The sequence below is a fragment of the Acomys minous genome (assembly GCF_964271855.1).
Source record: "Acomys minous genome assembly, chromosome: 11".
NCBI lineage: Eukaryota > Metazoa > Chordata > Mammalia > Rodentia > Muridae > Acomys > Acomys minous.
The window spans coordinates 46667192-46693825 of NC_140492.1; the positions used below are offsets into that span (position 1 = coordinate 46667192).

The 26634-nt window shown below is 44.2% G+C and overlaps 1 protein-coding gene across 1 annotated transcript in view; it reads left to right on the plus strand.

Moving 5' to 3' along the window:
- The first annotated feature begins 599 nt into the window (after nt 1-599).
- PLCXD2 (phosphatidylinositol specific phospholipase C X domain containing 2) overlaps nt 600-26634 on the plus strand; it is a 56377-nt gene continuing 30342 nt past the window's right edge. The window contains exon 1 of the mRNA XM_084801895.1: nt 600-1318. Within this exon, the coding sequence (XP_084658021.1) occupies nt 1156-1318 (163 nt within the window). The 5' untranslated portion in view covers nt 600-1155. The remainder of the gene's footprint in view (nt 1319-26634) is intronic.

The following is a 26634-nucleotide window of genomic DNA, read 5'->3' on the forward strand; positions in this document are numbered from 1 at the left end:
AGATGGGACAAATAATTCAAAAGGTTCCAAACAACAGCAACGCGAATGTAAAGCACCATTATTTCCTCCACTGTGAAATGGCAATAATGACATTGACCAGCCGCTGCGGGCTGTGTAGGGGAATTGTCAGTTTGCAATGTGTCAAACACAAACCGTCCTCGGTGTTGTCATCCCAATATGAAACGCAGCACCTTTCTCGGCCGGCCTCACTACCAGTCCTGTTTCTGCTGCTTCCGTGGTTTGCGGGAAAATGTAGTGCTTTCTGGGTAATTTTCACCACAGTGAGTGTAAGGCGGAGGGACAGGGGTGAAACTTTTGTGGTCGTATCGATGATGTAGGTGAAAAGATCAATCTGAAGACAGCCGGCTACAGTGCACATTTCCCTTTCGGGAGCTGCAGGCCGCAGCGCGTTCTGTCCACACGCAAAGAGGTTGGAGTGGAGGAGGGAGGAGCTAGATGCAGGGGAGGCGTGGGAGCGGGATGCAGAGGCGGGAACTCGGGGCGTCGACCAATCAGAGCACCCCTCGCCATCGACCAATCACAGCTCGCCTAGCCTGGCAAATCTGCCCGGCAGTGCGGGGCGGGGCGGGGCCGCCAGAGTCCCGGGGCCGCCGGTTACTCTTCTGAGAGCCTTTCAGGAAAGCTGAGGGTAGGGGGCAGAGAAGCGGGAGGGGCAGGTGGCAGGCAGGCCCAGCCCCGTGTACCAGCCCAGGGACACCCACGGAAGCAACCATGAACTAGAGATGGTGCAACCCGGGCGTGCACGTGTGTGCAGCCCGCTGGCATGTCTCTATGCCCTGTGGGCACCTGTCGAGTGAGTAGCTCCGGGTGTGGCTGTTCCTGGATTCTGTGGGTTTCAGTAAGATTTGTATCTTCTGGCCTGCCTCCCCCATCTCCAGAGGGGAACTAAGAAGTTTAACTGAGTAGGGACTGAGGAGATTAAAGGAGTGGATCTCAGAGGCGAGGTGGAGAGGGTGGGGACTGCGGGCGCAGCCTGTAGGGAAGCACCTATTTGACCCATCTCCCAGCTAGAAAGGAATCCTGAAAAGACTGGTGTGACCCATGTGGCTCTGAAATGTCTGGAGAGCCCCGAGCGGTGATGACCACAGAGTGAGTGGCACTAGGCTGAGCCTGTCTAATACGTGGACAAGAGGGATGCTAGCATTCAGAAAGGCCAGGAGGAAACTCAGGATGGGGACCATCTGCTCTCCCAATCCCAGCGGGACAAAGACGGCCTCGGAGGTCTGCAATGCCGACTGGATGGCCTCGCTACCCCCTCACCTCCACAACGTGCCCCTTTCCAATCTGGCAATCCCAGGTATTCGTCTATAACTACTTTTCACACTGTGTTTAATTCTGCCATGTTACTGTCTGTTAATGGTTTGTTTTCTGTTGTGTTGAAAAAAAATTGGCAGTGATCTCTTTTATTTACAAATTAAAATAATAGTAATAATAACAAGGAAGGTAGCTGCTTTAAAGAGAGTCAAGCAGACTGCATCATGGGCAAAAAGAGATGGTTGGAAGAATGGAGTCACTGCACTGTTGTTTTGTTGTTTTTATTTTGTTGACACTGTACAGCCTCAATCTAAGAATGTTAACCTTAATATTGAGGCCTGGGTATGTGAAGGTCTCATTGTCTTGAATCATTTAAGGAAAAGGAAGGGGGGAGATCAAAGATAATGGGTAGAAAGTCATTAAAAATCTTAGCTGAGGATCAAATTTAAAGCTGAAAAAATATTTCTTCTATCAATTATCTGACCTCATGTGAAAAAAAAAAAAAGAAAAAGATAGAGGTTAGAAAATAGATTCAGATTCAGGGCTGGGTATGAAGCCTCATAATTTTGTTGATGGAAAAGCCCGGAATAGAGGACGCAAGAAGCTGTCCTCACAGGCAGTCATTAGGTGCGATGAAGTGACGGTGTTCGAAGCTTTGTCTATATATACACAGTTGTCTGCCTGGCTGATCCAGAACTGTAGCCTTGAAAAGCACCTCTGCTCCTGCCACTTCCCCTGCCAGAGGGTTTGAAGCTTGACATCGCTCTCAGGCGTCCACTGAAAGGGGTTGCTAAAGCATAGTTACCTTAAGAAGGATGCTTAGACCACCCTGAGCTCAGCTTGGCCAGGTGGGCAAAGTCCTATGAAGCTGGGACTTACAAGGATGGAGCAAGGGGTGGACCAGTTCTTTCTCTGGCTTAGACACGTAGCAATTAAAGTTCAGACTATCAGAAAAACTCACAAGCATTCTCTCGACCTATCTGCTTTTTTTTTTCCTGCCTTAAAAGATGACCTCATGCTACCTCCATCTGCTTTCTATGCACGGGGACGAGGGATGCTGGCTTTAAAAGCAGGTTTCGCCTTGCTCACCTCTTCGTTTGGAGTGCCTCCAGGTCCATTGTCCTCATGGGCCCTCTCTGCTGTTGAACAAGGGAAAGATTGTGAAATGTTGTGACAGTTACGATCCCTTCTGTTTTACTGGCCCTTAACTACAGATCCTTGGGAAATGCCAGCTGCTCCTGCTTTAGAACATGTCTTTTCCATGTTTAATTGATGCCTACGGAGTCATCGCCCGAGCCATGCATGGGACACTTCTCACATGAGTCATTTGCCTTCAGGCTCTTCCAGGGAATTGTTTTTGCTGAGTGATATGGCAGGAGTTCATGTTTGCAAACAGAATGGCATCTTAGGCAGGTCCTAAATGACCCTGCCATTCAGGGCACATCCGGGTAGGCTGGGCTTCCTCCTTCCTCGTACTTTGGACAGTTCAAACTGTAGCTCTTCCAGGACTTGACTGTGAGTTCTGATTCTGAGTCTACAAAGGATCAGAGTGTTTGTTCCTGACCCATAGTGTATTCCAGGTGCTAGGATTGCCAGAGGAAGTAAAATTCTTGAGACTTGCGGCCATGCTGGGAACTTAGCATTAGCTCTATGGGGCACTCAGGTTTGTTGACCCTGCTTTGTGAAGCAGAATCTTCCAGCTAAGCAGGAAAAGAAACATGCTGCATTTACTGCCATGAAATGTGTTCCCCCAAGAATGGAAGATACATATGTAGGTATGTCAGCTCAGAACAGGAAAGACACATTAACTACGATCCATGTCCAGCCCTCCACCCCACAACTGCTGGCTATCTTTACTGCAGCCTGACTTTTAATACTTCCCGGAGAAAGGCTCACAGTCCAGCTCAGCCTAGCCTTGATGAGCAATTACAGTATGTGGAAGGTGTTCGGGAAGTGGGGTCCATCATTCACCCTTTCATCTGCATCATTGCTACCTTCATCATAACCACCATCACCACCACCCAACACACACACACACACACACACACACACACATACACACACACACACACACACACACACACACACACACACACACACACACTTTTTGTTTCTAGCCTTTCTTCTAGACACATCTCTACTATGTAGCCTAGCCTGGCCTCAACCTTGAGAACCTCCTGCTGGGCCTTCCAAATTGTAGCCATAGGCCACTGTGCCTAGTGGTAATTATGCATTACTGATGTCCACCCGGACATAACCATTGGCAAACATTACCTCAAGTACTTAGACTTCGCATGAAATCACCAGATATCAAGCCCCTCATTTTTTGAAAAAGGAAATTAGGGGTTAGAAGTGTAGCTCTGTTGGTGGAGTCCTTGCCTAGCATGGACGAGGTCCTCAGTCTGCTCCCCAGCAGCACAGAAATGGGGCATAGTACAAAGCAAGAAGAGTAGGAGTTCAAGGTCACCCTTTGCTGCATAGTGAGTCTGAAATCTGTCTCCAACAACAACAAAAAAAAAAAAAAAAGAAAAGAAAATGAAAAGAAAGAAAGAAAAAAGAAAGAAAAGAAAGAAATAAGGAAATTGCCATCCAGAAAATTTATGTTGTTGTCTCAAGATTACATATGCGCTGAGTGGCAGAGCTTTAAAACACAAGTGTTTAAACGCTTATGTAACAAAAACACTCACTCACTGCCTGGGTGCCCTTGAGGGGCCTTGGGTGCAGAGGAATAGAGAGAGTTCCTGACTAAAAACTAGATTTGAGACACTGTACTCCCCAGTATGTGAGAGAAGTTGTAAAGAACAGGGTGGGTGTTTGCTGTTGTTAGTCGTTTGTTTGTTTGTGATGGGGTCTCATATATCCTCAGCTGGCCTGGGACTCCAGATCCATTTGTGTCTACCTGTCAAGTGCCCTGTGTTGCAGGCCTGTTCCACCACACCTAGCCTGAGCTCAGTGGTTTTCCTTTGAGCAATTATGTATCAGTGTGGACATTTGCTAGATACAGAGGGAAAGCTGTCTAGATAGATGTATACATAGTATATGTGTGAATGATAGTAGGTACATAGGTATTAGATAGATGATAGATAGATAGATAGATAGATAGATAGATAGATAGATAGATAGATAGATAACAGACAGACAGATATAGACAGTATAGATATAGAGATGGACAGATATAAAGATAGACAGAGATGAACCCAGTAAGACTGAAATTCAGAGTTGGTGCTTTGACCCCTGTGTCTGTGTGCTGAACCAGATGCGTCAGGAGGGAGCCATGGCAACAGCGTGACATGAGAAAGGTCAGAGAAAGGGCAAGGGACCCTGCAATCATAGATCTGGGTGGAGTTAATTATGTGAGATGTGGGTGCACCCGCTGCATGCATGTGCTGGGTGTTGAGGGGAGATAACCCATGTGGCTGTGTGCCCTCCACAGGGCCCTGGTGGATTACTTTACTTCTGCAACTGTTACCGCCAACTGGTAAGCTCTGAGGTCACTCAAGCTCATTGAAATATCTCAGAGGAGCAACTCAAAACCATTCTCAGCCCCAACTGTATCTAGCCATTTGACCACAGAAGGTAAAAGATATTGAAACTATGGATGCTACTTATTTAAGTTAATGTTTGAGACAGCAAATATTTTCATTGGTCTTATTGACATTTTCTGAGGGGGGAATATTTGTGTGTGTGTGTGTGTTTGTGTGTGTGTGTATGCTGTATACTATTTTTCTTTCTTTCCTTTCCGCTCTCTCTTTTTTAAACAGTGTCTTACTCTGAAGCTAAGGCTGGCCTTGAATTCACCAAAATCCTTCATAGTCTGCCTCTCTCCTGAGTAGCTGGAAGAGGCTACAATGTAAACCACCATACTTGCCTGTATACTGCTTTTGAGTGAATTCTTTTTCTCTGTATATGTTACTGCTTTGTCCTTTTCTTCCTTTTTTTTTTTTTTTTGGTTTTGTTTTGTTTTGTTTTGCTTTGTTTTTAAAACAATGTTCTTTCTCCTTTATTAAGGGTAAGATATTTGGCCTATAGGGAAGAGTCGTCTTGAACTGAAGGCTCTTGTTTCATGCTGTCAGTTCTGCATGTGTGGTATGGAAGTAGCAGCATTTCCACTTGTGATTAAGATACTGGTTAAGAGCTGGGCATGGTGAGTTACATTTTCAATCTCAGAACTTGGGAAATTGAAACAGGAGGATTGCTACAAGTTCTAAGTGAGTCTGGGCTACATACTAAGTTTCAGGCCAACCAGTGCTATATAATGGGACCCATCACAAAAAGTAAACAGATTAAAAATATACTGAGTTCCAAGAAATCATAATCTTTTTCAGATTAAAAATTATTTGTGTAGTTTAGGATTTTTTTAAAAAACTATTTTTTGTTAAAATACAGAAGTATCTGGAAAGAATTGCCAAGTTATTTTAGGTCTCTAGGGTGTGAAGGTTTTGTTGTTGTTGTTTTGTTTTGTTTTTTGTTTTTGTTTGTTTGTTGTTTTCAAGACAGGGTTTCTCTATGTAGCCTTGGTTGTGTTGGATTCACTTTGTAGACCAGGCTGTCCTCGAACCCATAGAGATCCACCTGTCTCTGCCTCGCCGAGTGCTGGAATTAGAGCCGTGTACCACCATGCTCAACTTCTTTTGTTTGTTTTTTTTTTTTTATGTTCCTTTAAAACAAGAAGTTGATTTTGGGTTCCAACAAGGACAAAGCTGTGTACAATGAAACAGATCCTCCTTAGAGCCTTCTAATTTTCACCTCATCATACCTGAGAGCATTTTAAGAAACCCCCATGCTTGGATCTACGGGAAATCAATTTCCACTGTTACAATAGCTTATAACCCAGCAACCTACAGCCACCTCTGCAGATCTTCCCAACGTATACAGTTAAGAGCAATCTGTGATAAATGTCCAAACAGATATAGATAATGTGTCACAGAGGTGCACAGGATGGGAAGAGCAATTCTGGCTTTTATTCTCAACTTCCTTGAAAAAATGGTATCCTACCTCATTTTGAGGTGGGATTCCTCGGGCTGAGAGAGACAGAAAGAGACACACACACACACACACACACACACACACAGAGAGAGAGAGAGAGAGAGAGAGAGAGAGACAGAGAGAGACAGAGAGAGACAGAGAGAGACACACACAGAGAGAGAGAGACAGAGACAGAGAGAGAGAGAGAGAGAGAGAGAGAGAGAGAGAGAGAGAGAGAGAGAGAAATTCAAAGAAATTAGTAATCTCTTTCAGATTAAAAATTATTTGTGTAGTTTAGGGTTTTTTAAAAAGCCCATTTCTTGTTAAAATACGGAAGTATTTGGAAAAGAATTGCTGAGTCCTTTTAGGTCTCTAGGACAGGAGGGTTTTTGTTTTGTTTTGTTTTTTGTTTGTTTTCCCTGAGACAGAGGAGGCTGTGTGAAAACTTTCCAACCCATTACTTGTTGGCCTACACTGTATCTCTGCAGTTCTTGATAGGCCTTACCCCAAGCACCCTAGAAAATGAAAAATATAGGCCAAAGAGATGGGTGGGAGAGTAAGAAAAGAAATGGGCTTTTCCTCCAGCATCCTTTCTGCCTTCCTTCTTCCCTTGCCAGCTTGGAGCATCTCATCTTCCCTGTTGCTGTCTCTCCCTGCCCTGCTTTCTCCTTCCCCGTTTCATCTTTCTCCTGCTGCCCTGCCCTGCCCTGGCTTCTCCCATCTTCCTCAGGGCCATCCTGTCTTAGGTATCTGTCACTGCTCCAGTTCCCAGATGGCTCTCTCCTCTCAGCTTTCAGACATTTACTCCCTCCCCTTCTTGGTTCCTGTCCTTTTCTATCAAGTTGAACTGATGACCACCTGGTAATTTCTGGAACTCTTCTCCCTATGGGTACACACTTTTTTCCTCATCTGGGTAACATGGAGACAAAACCACTGGGGGTGAGGGGGACCAGGATAAAGCAGGCACAGCTTTGATTTGGAAGTCAGACCATGTGCGGTGTATCTAAAGGAGATTCCAGGATCATTTCAAAGGTGACCATCGTAGACTGTGTAAGAGTGTTGGACTGGCTTATAGCTCTGAGTTGGACCCAAAACCAATCCATTATGCTGGTGGACTTGAGGCTGTGGAAAAGCAGGAGCAAATACAACCAAATAGCACTAACTCTATAGTAATGAAAACATCCAGGGGGGAGGGGGCAAGCCCATAATCCCAACACTTGGGAGGCAGAGTCAGGTGGATCTCTGTGAGTTCGAGGCCAGCTTGGTCTACAAAGCTAGTCCAGGACAATAAAGGCTACACAGAAAAACCCTATGATGATGAAGAAGAAGAAGAAGAAGAAGAAGAAGAAGAAGAAGAAGAAGAAGAAGAAGAAGAAGAAGAAGAAAAAGAAGAAGAAGAAAAAGAAAACATACCGTAAGACAACAAGTGATTTCTCAAGCAGGAATGCTTTACTGTTGTTACTGTGTTTTGTTTTGTTTTTGCAGTCCTGGGGAATGAACCCAGGGCCGCACACATTCTAAATCAGCACTTTACCCCAACATCTTTTCCCTTTTTATTTTGAGAATGGATCTTGTTAGATTGCCCAGGCACACTTTAGACTTGCTATCTTCTTGGTCACACCAGTTGCTAGTGTCACAGAGTTGTGCTTCCAGCCCAGCTTTGCTTCTCTTTGGGTAGTCATGGTGAACAACAGAGAAGCTACTGCGTGGGTGGGCATTCCCACTGTTTTCACTTCTTCACTTCCTGAACACCTCCCTTAGCATCACAAAGAAAGAGCAGGAATCCAGGAATCTTGTTTTTGTTAGAAGTAGGACCATGGACTAGCTGCTGGGGTGAAGGCCTCTAATCTCAGTGTTAGAGACACTAAGACCAAGGTCAAGGCCAGCCTGGGCTAAGAAGCAAGACACTGCCTCAAAATACCAAAAGCTAAAAGGATGTCACTTTGGTAGAACATTTGCCTTCTGCACAAGGCCTTGGATTCCATTCCCAGTAGCACCACAAAATAAATAAATAAATAAAAATGGCTAAATAAATTAATAAAGGCAGGATTGTGAACTGGCTAAAAGTATACCTGCTCTGCCACCCTGCCTGAATTTACCTCTCCCAAATATTGAGGGTAAACCTTGGGCAAGCTAAACTATCTCACCTTATTTGCTTAATGTGAGAACCAAATTATATAGTATGCTTTCTGGCACAAAATAAGCTTCATACAATTATTAATATGTGCCTTTTATAGAGCAATCACAAAATCCAAAGCCTGAGCCTAGACTGGACAACAGAAAAAGCGGCCTGAGATGCAATCTATCCCCTCAGGTAATTTACAGTCTAGTTAAGGAGCCCACTATCCAATTAAGCCCTGAGAGTCCCTCTGATCAGATTACCATAACTTGACAGGCCACACCCCTAGAAGGGTGAGAGTTAGGGATAGGAAAGAAGCCCATGGTTGCTTAGCTATGAGCATCAAGGGAGTTTTAAATGCAATATAAACAGCAGGTCAAGAGAGCTGAAAACAATTTCCTTTGGTTATTGACTGTCTTGTCCACCTACCTCCAAATCAGCTGCCACACCCTGTCAGCCGCAGACTTCTAAGCCTCCAGGAAAGCCTCAGCTCTCTGCTACATGACAGGCCATGCTGTTAATGGTGTTTCTGCTCTCATGTTAGCAATCACCCTCCTAGCCCGGTCTTCTTCTTCCTCTTCTAGAACGAAGCATTGCCGAATGCTTTCCTGTGAACTTATCCTTCTCTCTCTCTCTCTCTCTCTCTCTCTCTCTCTCTCTCTCTCTCATCTCTCCCCTGCCTATAGGAGTAGACTCATCATCCTCAAAAACAGATATTTCAGCTTCTTCCACACACCAAAACACATGCACTGCCCCACAGTTGCCCAACAATCGTGATGAGCTTGGTCTCCCCCAAAGAGAGTCCAAACTCTAATACCTCTTATTGGCTCATCCCTCACAAACACCCTGCCACCCTTCCCACTGGCAGTTTGATGGCTTTTTCCTGCATGCTTCTCTGCCAGACCTCCTCCTGAAGCCAGAGCTTGGGTCTCTAATACATGGTATGACCGGATCTCAGCCAGGTGTGACAGGCCACCCCCCTCCTTAGTTCTCACGCAAGCCCTCAGACGGTGGTTCTCAACCTGTGGGACTCGACCCCCTTGGAGGTCGCATGTCAGCTATCCTGCATAACAGATATTTACATTACAATTCATAACAGTAGCAAAATTACACTTATGAAGTAGCAGTGACATAATTTTACAGTTGGGAGAGGAGGTCACCACAACATGAGGAACTGTGTTAAAGGGTCACAGCATTAGGAAAGTTGAAAACCATGGTCCTAGGAACATCTAAGCACAGGCACACTAAAGGTAATATGGGTGAAGTGCTTCAGCTTCCGGGAAAGAGCTCAGAAACTACTCTACAGGTGCTGGCTAGCCCCAATTACAGTGTCAAACCAGGCCTCCAGAGCAGAGAGTATTTATAGTCATTAGAATACGTGGGTGTGTTTGTGAGTGTGTGAAAAGAAGCACTTGAAAATGCATCAGGGAACAAACTGAGGTGGTAGAAATCCATCATTAGGGCATATGGCTAAGCAGGAGGCCAACTGTGTCTCACTTGTGACATTGAAAGTTGCAGGGCTTTAGACTCTTTTGCTGAACAACTCTGAGCATCAAATAGTGCAGGGGGTCGGGGTGTGTCTGAAGATCTCCAAGAGACTCCAAGAGAAAACAGCTTGGGCTACAGAGGCTAGAAGTGCCCTCCAAGTGTGACTTCTAAGTCCAAGAGAGGGCCCCTCCTTTGTGGATACATTGTCAACCAGGAACTGAAAAAAATCTGAAAGAGTAACTTTGTTTGCAGTGCAATTGCTACTTAGTCTAGGGTTGTTGTCATGTGTGTGTGTGTGTGTGTGTGTGTGTGTGTGTGTGTGTGTGTGTGTGTGTGTGTGTACTCTCTATAGTCTATTGGTATTTTTTTCTGAATAGATCAAACAATATTAACATTTAAAAAGATTAGATCCAAGTGTGGAAGTCCACACCACTTAGAAGTATAAAGCAATGAGTTGCTGCAGATTTTTCAGACAGTCTGGAGAGAGAGAGAGAGAGAGAGAGAGAGAGAGAGAGAGAGAGAGGGAGGGAGGGAGGGAGGGAGGGAGGGAGGGAGGAGAGGAGGAGGAGGAGGGAGGGAGGGAGGAAGGGAGAAGGAGGGAGGGAGCCATTTGTACCCCTGTAAGTGTTTTGGAGTACAGCCATTGTCCGCAGTAATGGAGGAACTCAGATATATGCAAGACTCTGTCAGCCCCAGATGAATATTTTATGAACATGTATTATTTGAAGTCTTACGTTCTAAAAGCAACGGCCTTAAAGTGCAATTGCAAACAGATGTGGAAAAAGGCCAAACCGAAACAGGTGAAAGGGGAAACAATGTTTCAGTCTCTCCGAGAGTTGAGTTTAGATCAAAAGGAAAGAGTCACAGAGAGAGCCTTCTGGGAACGAGGAGCGTATTAATTTGCCTTTAGGTATCAGTGTTTATGTAGCCCCCTTTTGCCTTTTCTAGTTCTCACTGCCTACATAGAAGAAAGAAACAAAACACTATACCCATTTCAAGGAAAATCATGCCACATATCTATCAGATCAGATGAAACATTCTCCATACTCTTTATGAAATGTTTATCTTAGAAATAAACTAAAATTCAAACATGACCGAGAAGAATGCACAGAATCTGTGACTCCCAGGAAACCAGTTCTGTTCCTAGAAGGAAAGCAAGTCAAGACCCTGCCCATGGCAGTGCAGCAGGGGTCAGACACTGTGACACACTGCTGAATGTTCCTTCCAGGAGCCTCCACGACCGAAAGCCGGGATCCTCTGCCTTCTTGCAGAATGTCAGGATCAACAGTATGAACTAGAGTTGGCATTTGTTTTTCTTTCTTATTTGGGGTGGTGGTTGGAAAAGGCTATGAACTGGATCTATAGCTGAGGCTAGCCTTGAATTCCTGATTTTTCTGTTTCTATATGCCAAGTGCTGTGATTAAAGGAATGTGCCAGGTGTGCGCTGGCATGCTCAACTAGAGTGTATAGATTTTTAACATAGATTAATAGAAAGAGAAATACTTAGGAAAGGAGCAAGTGTATTCTTGATTGTGGGCATCTCAAGGAACAGTTGCACTTAAATGCCTTCACAATAGGCATATACATGTTAGGGATGCTCCTGAAGGTACATTTCAAAAGGTTGCTGAGGAGGATAAATGAAAGTCATATATGCTCAGGCCTTAAGCATCTTCTGGGGCCATTTCAACATTCCCTCTTGAAAAGATTTCTGTATAAAAGGAGCATAGTGTGGGCTACTTTCATAGCAAATAGTTATGCTGAAACTCCGAACTCTCTGATCCTAGGAAACTTCAGTCAGACTCCTGGGTTCTCCTTCCCCTCAATCTTCCCTTCCTTATTACCCACCTCAAGGTGACCTTTGGGTGGAATCATAACAAAGTGGAAGAAGGCGTCAGAGAGAGGAAAAGGAGAGTCACATGCGAGAGGAGCTGAGGTGTAGATGATGGTGACCTTGAAGAACCCCAGACAGTCTGGTGTGGGATCAGAATAGACTTCATTTAAATACAGCACTGGGGGTGTGGCTAGACCAGGAGCAGGATCCTAAAGGGCTTCACCTGTCAGGCCCAAATGGAGTGCTATGCCAGAGTCAGCCACTGGAAGCTTTGCTCAGGAGTGGGTGAAGAAAGACTGCTCACTGCCTCGTTGCAAAATAGAGCTAGCTGGGGGTGGGGGTGGGGGAACAGCTTTGGCTTTGTTTTGTTTTGTTTTGTTTTTAACTATGTTCAACCCACCTGTCGATCACCTTCCTTCTGTACAGCAGGCGCTCACTCTCTCTCTCTCAGGCACTAGTAAGACTGTCAGTAAGGATGTGGTCCCAGCCATCAAAGCGCTGGTTCTCCAACTAGCACATTTAATCAACCTGTTACAACATAATACACATGTAAGATAATAGGGAAGGGAGGTTCAGGCTGGATCTGGAAAAGCATATGGCAGGGGCATTCTAACAAGATCCGGGGCTCCAGAGAGGCCCATTAGTGCATCAAAAGAATTCATTATAGATGTGTCACAGTTGACAAAGGGGAAAGTGTAGGAGCTAAGGTTATAAAGTATTTAGAGGCCCAGGAATCTATGCTAGGGGCTTAATAACTTCTCCTTACCAAGAGTGTGAGAGTATGAAGGGCTGTGGAGCTTAGTGGTGAGAGCTCTGGGTAAGCACACACAAATGTTCTAGGCTGACTGTAAAACAGGGCATTGTGGTGTGAACCTGGGATTCCGGCACTTGGGTGAAGGTCATCCTAGTCTCCACGGTGAGGTGAGAGGAGTAGAGGGCTTTTAAGCAGGTGAGTGAAAATGTCAGTCTCGAGGCTTGAAAAGGTCACTGTGGCTGCAGTACAAAATGTATGGGAACAACAGGTAACCGCCGTAACCAAGGCACATTTCATACTGGGTCATCCAAGCAGGAAGCAGCCTGATCGGAGAACCAGCCAGTGACCATGGACCATAGAAAGGGGCAGATGCTGGAGATGTTTTGGAGGAAATGCCATCTGGACTTAGTGATTAACCTGAAAAAGAAACAGGTGCCAGAGTGCCTTGGGTAGCCAGCAGGGGGAGGAGGAGGAAGGGGAGGAGGAGGAGGAAGAGGAGGAGGAGGAGGAGGAGGAGGAGGAAACATTCTCATAATTCCTGTACCAGCATGTGTAAGCTGATCTGCTTAGTCTCGACCTGCTAAGCTTCAGGTACCTGGGAGACATCTCAGGATTGGGAGATGGCACAGTGGAGGTGATTTCAGAGCTCCCAGCGATTAAGAGATGATTTCTTGATTGCACAGTTGACCCATCTCCCTTTACTCACCAATGTTATTATATCCAGTATCAGATGATTCAGGTTTTAAGCTGGCATTCCTGTTTTGTTTTTGTTTTTTGAACAAATCCCTGAGCATTCCAGGCTAGCCTTGAACAAGATATGTGTAGCCAAGGATGATTCCTTCTGGGTCCTGCTCACGAGAGGAGTGTGCTGCCAAGCTCAGTTGAATCAGGGCCCGAGGATTGAACCCCGAGCTGCAGGAATGTTCCCCCAGTGTTCTGACTGAGCCACACGCTCAGTTCCCTCTGCTTTCAAGTAAATAACCTTGTTTAGATTTCAACTAAGATTATTATACCTAGTTCAAGAAAGAAGTCCTGGACATCCATTCTTAGAGAGCCAGTCCTTTCGTGTGTTGATTGATTCTTCTACCTGTTTTTCTTGAGCCCTGTTATTTCCTGTCTCCCCGGCCATGCCTGTTGCAGCACTGGGGTGAGAAGTGTACTGCACAAGCTTCGGTGAAGAGGAAACCGGGCTCGGTTTACCATAACCATCAAATACCGCTTTTTCCCACACACTGACATCTGCACTTGTACCAAGGGGTTCCATAAAAGTGAGGGAATTTTGTAGCCAAATATTTAACTTAATGTAACTCTACCCCTACCCTAAACATTTGCCTGGATTTCCCCCCCCCACACACACACACACTATTAATTTTTTTTCTTTCATGTTAAAATGTTAAGGAAACCATGATTACATCAGAACTGAGAAGCCTCCCCAGTGGAGCAACAAGCACTTTCTTGAAGGGTGATTCTCAAAAAGGGGGTGTCCTCCTCTGGAGAGAGAGCAGGACAGACAAGGAGTTTCTTTTAAGTGAGCTAGCTAGACGAGTGTCTTCATGGGTGCAGATCGCATGGAGTCTAGCGGACGACATTCAAATAACGAGAATATATTTCGAAGGACAGTAGATACCCATGCATATGGGGAGATCTTTACAGTGCCTCTCAGGCATGGCATTGAAATCCCTTCCCCCTGTGACTGTGATACGGGAGCTGAACTGGAGACTCTCAGAAGTAATGGCACATGTGCTCCTGTCACCTGCGGAGGCACGGGGAGGGGAGGGGTCAGTCTTAGAATCTTTCTGTTTGTTAGGACAGCTCAGGGAAGGCCCATGGCCTGCGGAGAAGTGCCTATAGCCAGAGAAGCTCTTCTTATACTGGTTTACACATAGATATTTCATAGGAAAAATCACTTAGATCTGAAAACCACTCCTTCCTGCAACTTCTTTGCAGCCAGGCATTGGTAGCCAGGGACCCTGGACCACGTCTCTCCTCAGAGAGCGGGAGGCCTCTTGGCCTCTCTATACATAAAAGAAACATGTTGATTAAGGCCCTCAGCTTCCAGGTTTGGGATTTACACATTGTTCTGGTGTACTGTGAATAGCTATGAATTCAATAGGCAACTGATTAAAAATTAAATTGGCCACATGGCTCTCTTGGATTTTGCTGGCAGTTTGTTGGTTATTATTAACACCATCCCAAATGGCTCATGGAAAATGATCAAGCCTGGGAGTTGAAGATTATCCCTTTGGACTGGCCAGAAGGTATAAAGATGTTGTCCTTTGGTTTGGTAGACTGCTAAATGACTCCCCTGATCCTAAAGCCTGGCTCTGTGGCGAACTCAGACTATCATAGAGATGCGTAGCCTTTGTGCACTCATTAATAGGAAGTCATGCTGCATTTCACCAAGAGTCTAACAGGTGTATGACGTGGGAGGCCCCAGCAGATGTTATTAGAAAATAACTCAGGAGATACAGTCTCTACAACTCTTCCTTTTTAAGTTGTTCCGTGCAGATTTTTATTATAGCTGCTGCTTTAGTCATCCTTACTGGTTTATTTTTGTCCTCTGTGTCTTCTGGCACCTTCCTCTTCATTGCCCTAGATAACTCAAGCCAGAAGGACCAGTGGTGATAAATGGAGCTGGGAATAAATAGGTGTTCATGGTAAAAAGGTAGCTAGAAGGAGGTCTACCTGTGAGAAGATGGATGGACATGAGAAGAGTTTGCAAAAGAATCATGGGATCCAAATTCACTGGCCTTAAGCAACTCTCTAAGCATCTGTTCCTCCAGGTGGTTGTGCTTGCAAACCTTCTGTGCACATGTGCTCAGTACCTTAGAGAACATGGAGAGATGGACACACATTACAAATGGCCCTATCAAAAAATAAAAAAACAAAACAAAAACAAATGGTCCTATTCTGATTGCCTCACAATGACGGAGACAGTTAAGGGGACTTTTCCCATACAGTGACCTTGGGTCATCAGGGATGTGCTAAGTACCAACAAAGCATAGTGGGAAGAGAGGGCACTTAACAAGCCATACTAGAGTCAGATGACTCCAGCTAATGGTTTTCTTTCTTTCTTTCTTTCTTTTTGTTTTTCGAGACAGGGTTTCTCTGTGTAGCCTTGGCTGTCCTGGACTCACTTTGTAGATCAGGCTGGTCTCGAACTCACAGCGATTCACCTGCCTCTGCCTCCCGAGTGCTGGGATTAAAGGTGCACACCACCACTGCCTGACTTCAGCTAATGGTTTTCAATTGGGTCATGTAGAAGTAATTAAGATGGAAAGGGCAGGTACAATAAAAGAACTCCCCAGAATGGTAAGGGATTTTCAGAGTTCATCTTTTCCTGTATTCACCAACCATAAGGCTCATTTCTCACATATAACTTTGTAAATTACCATATTTTTAGCTCAGGCCACAGAAATAGTTTAACATGCAAATTAGGACTTATTCATGCCAAAGTTGTAGAGATTAAATGCTGGGTTGTGAGACAAAATACTTTTTTTTATAAGCACTGTCTTTGCCAGGCATAACGGCTTAATCCTGTATACCAGGAGAGCCATCCAGGATTGCCACAAGTGTGAGGCCATCCTGGTCTACATAGCAAATTCCAGGCTAGCCCAGCCTACAGAGTGAAACCTTGTTGCAAAAAACCTCAAACACGGAACAAAGCAAAACTGCTCTAATCTGTTCTAATCCCAACACTTCGAAGTTAAGGCAATCTGGGCTACACTGGGACACCTTGTCTTGATCTGTTTCCCATCAAAAACAACTGCCCTAAACACCACTATTTAAGGATACATGCTCATTTTTATATCTGTTCTATTTTGTGTCTGATCCTATTTTCTTATTATTTTACTGGATACAGAAAAAAGTGTGCACACTGTGATATTGCATACATTATGATACATGTATATATTGTGTATATCTTCTCTCTCTCTGTGTGTGTGTGTTTGTATGATGTGTGGCAGGCCATATGTGCCTCCACTGCCTTATAGAGGTCAGAGAACAACTTTGTGGAGTCAGTGCCTTCATTCTACCTTCATATGGGTCCCAAGGATCAACTGTGGGTTGCCACGCTTGCTTCACAAGCCCCTATACCCAAGGCATATTTTTTCATTTGTATTTGCTTGGAAGGATGGACAGAGTTGTCCATCATGCACAGTGTAACTCCTCCCAGTGCTTGTCGGCTCAACTTAGCAGTTACCTGACCTCCAGCAAAAAGCTTAACCTTTCTGTCCCTTAGATTCCCATCTGGAAAATGGGGCTAACTATAGTATTTATTCTGCAAGTGCAAAGCCAGAGCAAGTGCGATCCGGAAGCTTACCCCTACTCTGATAACCTAAGATCCCCTTATGTCTGATAATCTGCTAAAACTCCTAGAACTCACCGACAGCTATGTGATCACAGTTATTGTTCATTTCCATGCAAGGCTATAAATTATAATCAACTCAGGGGAAAGGCTCATAGGAAGTTCCAAACATGTAGCTTCCAGTTGTTCACTTCCCATGGGGTCATGGATAGCCTTACTTCCCCGGGATCAACATATGACAATTTACAAAGTGTTGCTGGACACAACTGGGCCTCCACACAGCTGACATCAGTATATAGCCTGTTCACAGGTCCAACCTTAAGTGATACTCTTAGATTTTTCCATGAGGGCACAGAGCCTCCAGGAAACAGGGTCAAGACTGGACTTCTAGTAAAGTCAAGTTATTTTGTTTGTTGTTTGGTGGTTGGTTGATTGGTTGGTTGGTTGGTTGGTTGGTTGGTGGGACAGAGTCTTGCCATATAGCTGTAGCTGATCCAGAACTTATTCTAGAGATCAATTTGCCTCAAACTTGCAACAACAATCCTTCTGCCTCTACCTCCTGAATGTTGGGATTACAGTTGTATATTACTAAACCTGGTGGGTTTTGGGGTTTGTTTGTTTATTTATTTCAGATAGGTCTTGAGCTAGCCTTGAACTCCTGATGCCCCTGCCTCTACCTCCCAAGTGCTAAGAGAATAGGTACCATTATGTCTCATTAGATATGGTTAAACTCTTTATGTTAAAAAAAAACCACAGATCATAGTACATGCTGGTGGATGTCTATGATCTCAGCATTCAGGAGGTTGAAGCAGAACAGGTAACATAAATTTGAGGCCATCCTGTCCTGTGTAGTGAGCCATAGGCAGTCAGGGCTACATAGCTGGACCACAGCCAAAAAGAACAAAAACAAAACAAAACAAACAAACACACAAAAACAAGTATGGCTCAAGAACGGTGTAATTAGAATGCTATTATAGCCATTATTAGCACCTTTCCTGATTTCCTAGTTTTATAACCTAATATCATTATAGACATTGTAACAAAATTTAAGTGTGTGAGCTACAGTTTGTATGTACACCTTGTTGGCAATATCCAGAAGTTGGAGTGAGGCCAACAAACTCAGAATGTAGCCTGTGCTTCCTAAATCAACCACCAGCTCGGTTGCTTCCTGGTGGAGTTGGCTAAAGAATAGCTCTGAGGAAGATGGCACCTGTGAGGAGGCTTTGAAAGGGTGGGGAAGAAGGGCATGCCAAAAAGGGCACAGAAGGAAGCAGAGGAGGATAATTAGAAAAGAGGACACAGGGTACCTTCAGAAACCAACACGGCTGGCGGAGTGAACTGTAGAAGTGATGGGGAAAGACATGGGGGTAAATCTGGTGAAAATAGAGTTCAGCTGACTAAAGAAGTGTCCAGCATCAGGCTTTGTTTTGTATCCCAAATGGAGTCCGAGACAACTTAGGACCTAAAAAAAACCCCTGAGGTATACATTTTATGACTCTGGTCTGTGAATTGCTCTTTTCTCTGCCCCAACACACTGCCTGCCAACACTATTCTTCAGATGGCCAGTTACAATTTATCCTGCAGGAAGCAGCTCAGAAGTGACTTGTTCATGTGTCCCCGTTACACATGCACCCACTGGGACTTTTTCCTGTGTCTTTCCCTACCATACACAGCTGGGTTTTTTGTTTTGTTTTGTTTTGTTTTGTTTTTTTGTCATCTCAGTATATACTTGCTGTATGGTTCAAAATAGGCATTGAGGAAAAAAGTGGCAAGAGGAAGAGATGGAGGAGGAGAGGGACACAGAATCTTGAAATAGAGACAGAGAATTTAGACATGAGTGTTTCTAGTTATCTTAAGAAGAAACTAGGACATGAAAAAATATTAATATTAATGCCTAGGACAAGACAAGCCCTTGTAACTGCATCACAACGTCTTTAAGATGCCCAATGCCTAATACGAGGGGTATGAAAATACCAACAGAAGCAGCCGGGTAGCCTACTTAGGAATACTGTTATAATGTTAACTAGGGTTCCTGTATTCATTTCCTTCTCTTACATAAGCCTAGTAAAATCCTTACAACAACCCAATGATGCAGTTACACTTCTCCCCAATTTGCAGATTGAGAAATTGAGGCTCAAAGAAATTTAACAGACTGCCAAAGGCAAGAATCTTATCAGTGCTAGAACTGTGAATACTGACTCTTGTCGAAATTCATTGTATCACATCTAAATAAAAGGCATTTTTGGAGCTGGTGTCTGAGCCAGTGTTTTGGTAAAACTTCACCTCTTTTTGTTGCTTGTAATAAAGCTAATTTTCTTTGCGTCTGAGTCTGTCTGATTCCATGCCAGGCGTCTAATGCGTGGTACCATGAAGGATGTTTATGTATGAAGGACTGGCCACCCACTGACCTGTCTGCCTGAACAAGTTGCATTTTTTTTCTTTCCAAGACCAGACATCCAAGAGGCTTTTTATTAACACAGAAAACAAGCATCCCAGTGGTTTAAGTGGTCTGTGCAGTAATCACCCAGCAAGGCATCTGCAGTGGAGACTCCTTCTGCGCTAGAGAGAAAGCAGCATGGAGCATTAGCAGAAGGCTGGTCTTCGAGGGTGAGATGTACTTTCTCTCACTCTCCCTGCAGAGGCAGGTGTACAGATTCTCTTTAATCCCATCATTTTGTGTAATTTAGATGCTACTTACTGTATTTTTCCCTCCTCCCTTCATGGGTCAGAGATTTGTCTTAGTCTTTCATTCACAGAATTAAAAAAAGAAAAGAAAAGAAAAACCCCCTGCCTTGTCTTGGAAGAGATCAGAGACACTCACCTCCTTCAATTGGCTACTCTTCATTTCATCATGTGAATCTTTTTTTTAAAGATTTATTTTAATTTTAATATTGGGGAGAAGGCATGTGCACGTGTCAATATAGGTGCCCCCAGACTCTATAAGAGAGTGTTGGATCCTGTGGAGCTAGAGTGACAGATGGTTGTGAGATACCCAGTATGGGTGCCAGGAGTCAAACTTGGGTCCTCAGATCAAAAGCAATGCATGCATGCTCTTAAACACTGAGCCAGCTATCCAGCCCCATCAAATGAATCTTACCCTCCCTACCCCATGGAAAAGTCAGCTAACTAGGTGACTAGGAAGGTGGTTCAGGGGGTTAGGTATTAGAGTGTTAATGCCTCCACAATGCTGTGAAACAACAGCCTTTGGAATGAAGGGGAAATATCACATATGTTAAGAATGGAATATACCACAATGGAGTCAGTGTGCTGTATAGCTATTGTCAACCAACGCGAAGATGCTCACTGTGGATCTGTGGGAGGGAAACAGATTTCTCCAGTAATGTGACAAATCCTCACATAAACCAGAAGTAAATAAACACCATCTCAGTTTGGGGCTTGCTTTGCTGGTTTGCAAATATGATAAGATAAATCTATAAATATGTTTTCTACTTTAATGTAGTTAGAAATAAATTATGTGTCCTACCATATTTATGTGTACCTGTGCATATGTATATGGACCACATGCATGCAGTACCCATGGAGGCCATAAGAGGGCATCAGACACCTTGGAACTGGAGTTAAAGGGGTTTGTGTCATATAAGATGTAGCTGCTGGGAACTGAACCCAGCTCCTCTGCAAGAGCAGTAGGGTTCAGCAACCACAGAGCCATCTCTCCAGCCTCAAAGTCATGGCTTTGTAATGGTGAACAGAGCCAGAAATTCCTTTAATGATCAGCTAGTATGTAGAAGTAGCCAACTCTTAAGAGAGAAGAGACACTGAGGACCATCCCCCAGCCTTCCTAAGTTTAAGAACTAGGAAGCTGAGCTCCAAGAAAAGAGCTTGTGTCCAAGCTGTGGAATTCAAGGAAAATGTTTCCTTAAGAGAGGGAAGGTTAGAGTGCCCTCATGTGTCCATAAGTAGATGGCTTTGCTTGGTTTGTTTTTGTTTTTGTTTTGTTTTGTTATTTTTTCAGTTCTTTATAAAATTTTTTAAAGCTTTTATCTCTTCATCGATTTTCCTGCATGGGAGTGAGGACCAGACATTTAGCAATAGAGGCAAGCTGAGGCATGCCATCAGTAGGAGAGAAAACATTTGGCACGACAGTGTCATTTATCCCTACAGTATCCCTGTATAACATCAGTTCTCAAGACCTGAAATTCCATCCTAGGCAGCCATTAGCAAACTTTGCAGCTCTGCAGCCATGGGCCAAGCCAGTCTGAGCCTGGGTTTCCTCGTGTACACTAAGCCCATGTAACCGCTGCCTTCAGGAGTGAGACAGAGGTCAAATGATAAGTGAAATGCCCAAGCCAGCCACTGGCAGAAGGCACACTAGAAACTGAAACCGCTGAGTTATATCCAGACCAGAGCCTGTTGGAGGGACCGAGGATGGGTTAGTGGCGAAGCCTCGGGTTCAACCATTGGAAACGTAAGGTCTGTTCTTGAATAAAAAGTCTTCCACAAGTACTGTGGGTGAGGGCAAGAGATGCTTTTAAAAGACGTGCAGCTGAATATGTGATTTCTCCGGGGGGAAAAAAATTACTCTTTCGAAGAGGGAAATGTAAGTGGGGTTTACCATGTGCCCTCTCAATAGACGGCAGCTTCCAGAGGTGGCATCGGCCTGATCTCAGAGACTCTGAAGGCATGGCTGTGTAGCTCAGTGGTACAGCTTGCCCCATATTCCAAGACTCTGAATTTCATATCACATCAAAAAGAAAAAGTGAAAAGAAAAAAAGACCTTTTATGAAATAAGATATTTCAAAATGGTATCCAATGTCTTTCATTGATCGGTTCTTAAAGTTCCATGAGAAATCTCTAGTGATTAAAAAGCTAACATATTAAAAATCAATAAAAATCTAGGGAAAAACAATAGTTGGGCGGGTCTCTCCTTTTATTTTATTTTTTCAGTCTGTGGACATAAGCTTTCTCAGCTAAGGCATTCAGCAAAACTGCAGTAAATAAAGTCCTTTTGTTTTGTTTTGTTTTGTTTTGTTTGGCCCGGTGAACTCTTAAAGGTCTGTTCCCCCTCCAATAATCTGCACAGCTCTCCTTTTCCTATTCGTGGCAGGGAAATATCGTTACTTATGATGCAAGGACACCTGACCTTTAAATGTCAACACAAGTGCAGGGTCTGGCCATCCCTTCCACGTCTTCCTCCTGCCTATGAGAGAAATGAGGGACGCGTCGCAGTGGTGTCTAAATGTGGACGGGGTGGGGGTGGAAGGAACGCATGGGCAGTACCTCCATGGCCTGGCTTCCAGGTTCTGAACTCTTACTCTGGGTAGCATCACCACAGGGAGGTGTGTTTGGATAACTGTTCGATGAGAGCAGATAGAAAGCTTCTCGGAGCTGGCCAGCTTTGCCCCTCACCCCAGTGGCTTGTCCGCCATTTCTGGTAACGTGTTACCTTTCAGTACAGCAAAGGCAGCCCATGAGGCTGAGGCATTTATTATTTATAGTTCTCATCAACCTCGGGTCCTAGATCATGAAAGCCTGCTGTGTCTGCTCTCCCTCGGTATTCTCCAGGGCAGTGAGAAGCCTCGGATGGACCCTCTCTGTGGCCAGAAGTCTGCTGTCACCTGCTGTGGAGATAGCCCAGCCACATGCTTGGGCAAGTTCACCGAACAATCGGTTTTCATGACGTTGCGCTTATCTCAATGGAATTGGTCAGATGCTGTTTCTGGTAGTGGCCTGTAACTTCCTGTTTTGTCTTTGTACTTTTACGGTGCACATCACTTTTGTTCTTAGAATGCCTCTCAAATCTATATAAGCTGATTATGATGCTTCAGACTGCTAACCTTTATATAAGTAAGGTTTTAATTTTAGTATAGCGAAAAGAAATCTTTGTAGATAAGTCTTTAAAGAGTCCGTCTTGATCACAAGAACTTTCTTCTTGCACTTTCCCAGCCGTGTCTGCCCTTCCTCTGGCACCACATTCTACCTAAGCTATGTCTGCAGCTGCCGGTGGACTCCAGTTCGAATACAACCAGCCAAGAACTATAGTCCCACAGAGCAGAGCTTCTGATAGACAGGGATCCCAAGCCAGAGTTGGACTGACACCCATGTGTGCGTTTAGACAAATTAAAGATTACCCATCAGTTCTGACTGTCACAAAGCGTTCTTCATTTCATGAGAAATGGAGGAGTGAAACTGTACTGAAATCTTGAGCAATCGCCATTGGATTGGCTTGTCCTCTGTCTGAGGTCCTCTCCCCTGCCCTGCGTCCCTCTAGCATGTCCTCCCCCACCTTGAGTCCCAGCATCCCCAGTTTCACTCCTCTGCCTTTTGCTGCTTCTCATCAGAGTGGGTGAAGTCTTCCCAGCCTTCTCCCTCCATGCAAGCATATCCCACCCAATGATTTGGTGGTGGTACCACTAACTGGTACCATTTCCAGTATGAGAAAAGCCCTTCATGCTAGAGATGGCTATTTCAGATGTGCGTCGCAAACAGACATGCCAGGGTTACCCAGAATCCTCGTGCTTGGAGGATTACAAATGAGTTGCTTTTCCTTATCACATGTTTATATTCAAGATAAGGATATTTCTGTGCGTCAACTTTCCTCCTAAGTGTCTTGTAAAAAGGCTTTCTGTTTCGTTTTAACACTGTGCCCATTTCATAAGGAGCTACCAGCGAAAACCTGTATCAGCCAGCCTTAAACTTGCTTTAATATCCGGGCCTCTGGTATTGCTGCTTCATGGATATGCCTCTCCACGTGCCTATACCTAGAAGCCCCGAAACCCTACAGAGCTGGAGGTTGTCATGAGTCAGGAGGATGCTGGAAAAGAAAGTGAGCTAGCCAGTCTCCGGAGGAAGTCAGGACCTCACAGACTAGAGTCCAGCTGGGATGGCGCCCTCCGAGGGGCCAGAGTCACATCTTTGTCCCTGTTACCACTTTAGTCTGAGAGTCTAGAAATGCGAAGGAAAGCAAGCACTTCCTAAATGCCTTTCCTACCAGAAGGTTGGCCTTGCTCACTAGCTCATTCTGAGACCTGTTTGTTTAGTCATTTATAAAACAGCAGTGTTTCCTTCAGACCTCAGGAAAATATCCAGAGTTTTGAATCAAAGGACCTTGCATAGAAACACTGGGTGCAGGGGGTACAGGACTGAGAGCTGAGCCCTAAGAAAGCACTCTATTAACTAGCTACATCCCCCAACCCTGAGCAGAAACATTGTTAATACTTCAACTTGAAGTTTGGAGGCATTTCTTAAGAACCATAGGCCAGTGAGCACGTGGAGTGACATCCTGTCAGAGGACCTGAGCCTTAACTTACTTCTTGAAGATTCAGGGCTCAAACTCACAACCTTGTGCATACCATGGCAAGTGCTTTACCACTGAACCACCCTAGCCCTCTTGGATTTGTAGAAAGTGGTTCGTATTGATAGCCCCGACTAGCCTCAAACTCTCAAGCCCTCCTTCGTCGGCTTCCTGAATGCTTGGATCACAGATATGGCCCAGCACTCCTGCCATGAGGTTTCTTTTATAGAAATTCTAAATGGACACCTTTTCTCCCAGTCTCTGTTTAAACTGAGCCTAAACTCCAAGCAGCCAGGCCATCAAGCCTGAAACTTGGTGTTTCATCCAAGTGAGGAGGAAGAAGAGCAGCTATCCAGCTGAATTTTTCCATTTCTGATTGCAGTTGCTTTCAAGGTCTGTTCTTTTCTTCTTTAAGAGACAGGAGCAACTTACTTGTCATTCTTCGGCTCAGACCCTATTGGCTTGTCTCTGCACAGTATGGCACTGCTTTGCCTCCAGGTATTTCCACGGAGCATCTTTAGACCTAGTTCTCCTTCCTTGTTACCCAGAAGCCATTGTCTGGCCATCAGCATCATGCGGCTGATGTAGGTTAACTAAGAAAAAGTATGAGCAAGAGTTTTGGTCTTCTGTGTTTGGACATTTTTAATATTTTCTTAATTTTCTTGGTTTGGGGCAGGATAAGTTCCCCTGTGGCTCAAATGTTATTAATTTTCTCACGACATGGTAATTTGTATATTCCACATTAATTTAGAAAAAACAACTTTGACATTCAGTGTAATTTCATGCACCGTCATCTCCAGGAGAAAGTTGACCATGCCCAGTGGGCTTTTTGTATGGTTTTATGTGGGCTTTTTTTTCAAGCTGCTTACATTACTGTGGCCTCCTATGACATACTATAGATTAATAGTTGGGGAAAGAATGTACAGACCACACATCACACAAAGTAACATTCAGAATTGCGTACTATACCCCGGCCCTAACTGAGCACTGCAGCTGGAACAGGCCTTTTTAGTTGCAACAGAAATGGTTTGATTAAGTTCTGTTCTGGCCTTATTTTTGTTGCCCTAACCAAAACCATCTTGGGGGAGAAAGGGGTTTATCCAGCTTACAGTTTACCCTGCCACATTTAGGAGAAGTCAGGGTAGGCTGTTAGTCACACCACATCCACAGTCAAGGGCAGAGAGAAGCAACTGGAAGCTTGTTTGCCAGCTTGTTTGCACTCCTTAGCTTTCTCTACTCTTATAGGATGCAGAGGAGTCATCCTGTCACCCTGGGGGCTGGGCCAATTCATCACCAGGACTCTTCCCACAGGCAGGTCCACAAGCCAGGCAACCCCTCAACTGAGACTCCCTGCCTGGGCAATTCTAGTTTTTATCATCACATTGACACTTAAAATTAACCAGCACACATTTCAATAAAAATGTAACATTTAGTTAAAAGTAACCAGCACACATTTCAATAAAAATGTAACATTTATAGCCCACGTGGTACAGCCTTTAATCCCAGTGCTTGGGAGGCAGAGGCGGGTGAATAGCTGTGAGTTCGAGGCCAGCCTGGTCTACAAAACAAGTCCAGGAGAGCCAAGGCTACACAGAGAAACTCTGTCCCAGAAAACAAACAAACAAACAAACAAACAAAAGTAACATTTAGTTACATGGAGTTTCATGGCTCAAAAAAGAGCTTAAACTAATATTTGCTTTAAAGAATTCTTGTAGGATATATTCTTATATATTACTTATTGATGTTAGTAAAAATATTTCCATGTAATAGATTTTTATTTTAATTCTTTTAACATATTTTTCCAACTTGAAGGTTGTTTCTCCCTCCTGTGAGAATTGGTCTTTATTTCTGTCATTTCAGGACTGAGTGTCCAACTTTACACACAGACATATATGTGACTTGGGGGCGTTTGATAGCGTGCTTTCACATTGGGTCTTTGCTTTATTTATTGACAGCTGTGGACATAAGAGCAGACTGGAGGTCACTAATATAAGTTTAGTTACATTTGGTAAGTTTGGTGTCAATTAGGGTTTAGATTGTGTAACACTGTAATCTAACATGATTATAGTTAATGATGAATTTTATATGTAATAAAAAACATATAACATAAACTTGACTTCCTCTATCCCAGCTTTAAATGTTAACCATTTAAAAGCTTGGCAGTTCCCTAATTATAAACATTTGCTGAGACATCAACTGTTTGGTTCTCAGATATAATTGACAGATAGAAAACAATAAATAATAAGCAATAATGAATCTGAGCTGATTTTGTTGCCAGGGACCCCTCCAAGTGCTCACTTAGTCTTTATAACAAGCTAATGTGTTACTAATGTCATTTCCATCTCACTGATGAGGAAACTGAGGCACAGTATTTCATTCTCGTAGTGAGGAAGCAGTAGAGCCAGGATTATGAGCTCAGGCCCCATGGTACCAGATCTTGAACTCTTAGCCATGTGGGAACCCTTTATTTCACTCATTGAGCGCTGTGGCTGTTTTCCAAATTGACTTATTCACCACTTGTAAATATCTGTGTGCTAAATTGGCATCTTGTAAACTCATGGTTTGGGTCTTTTGAGTTGAATAGACATAGAAATAACTTATTCCTGGCAAAGATATTTGGGAATACTTGAAAGAAAACTGGAGA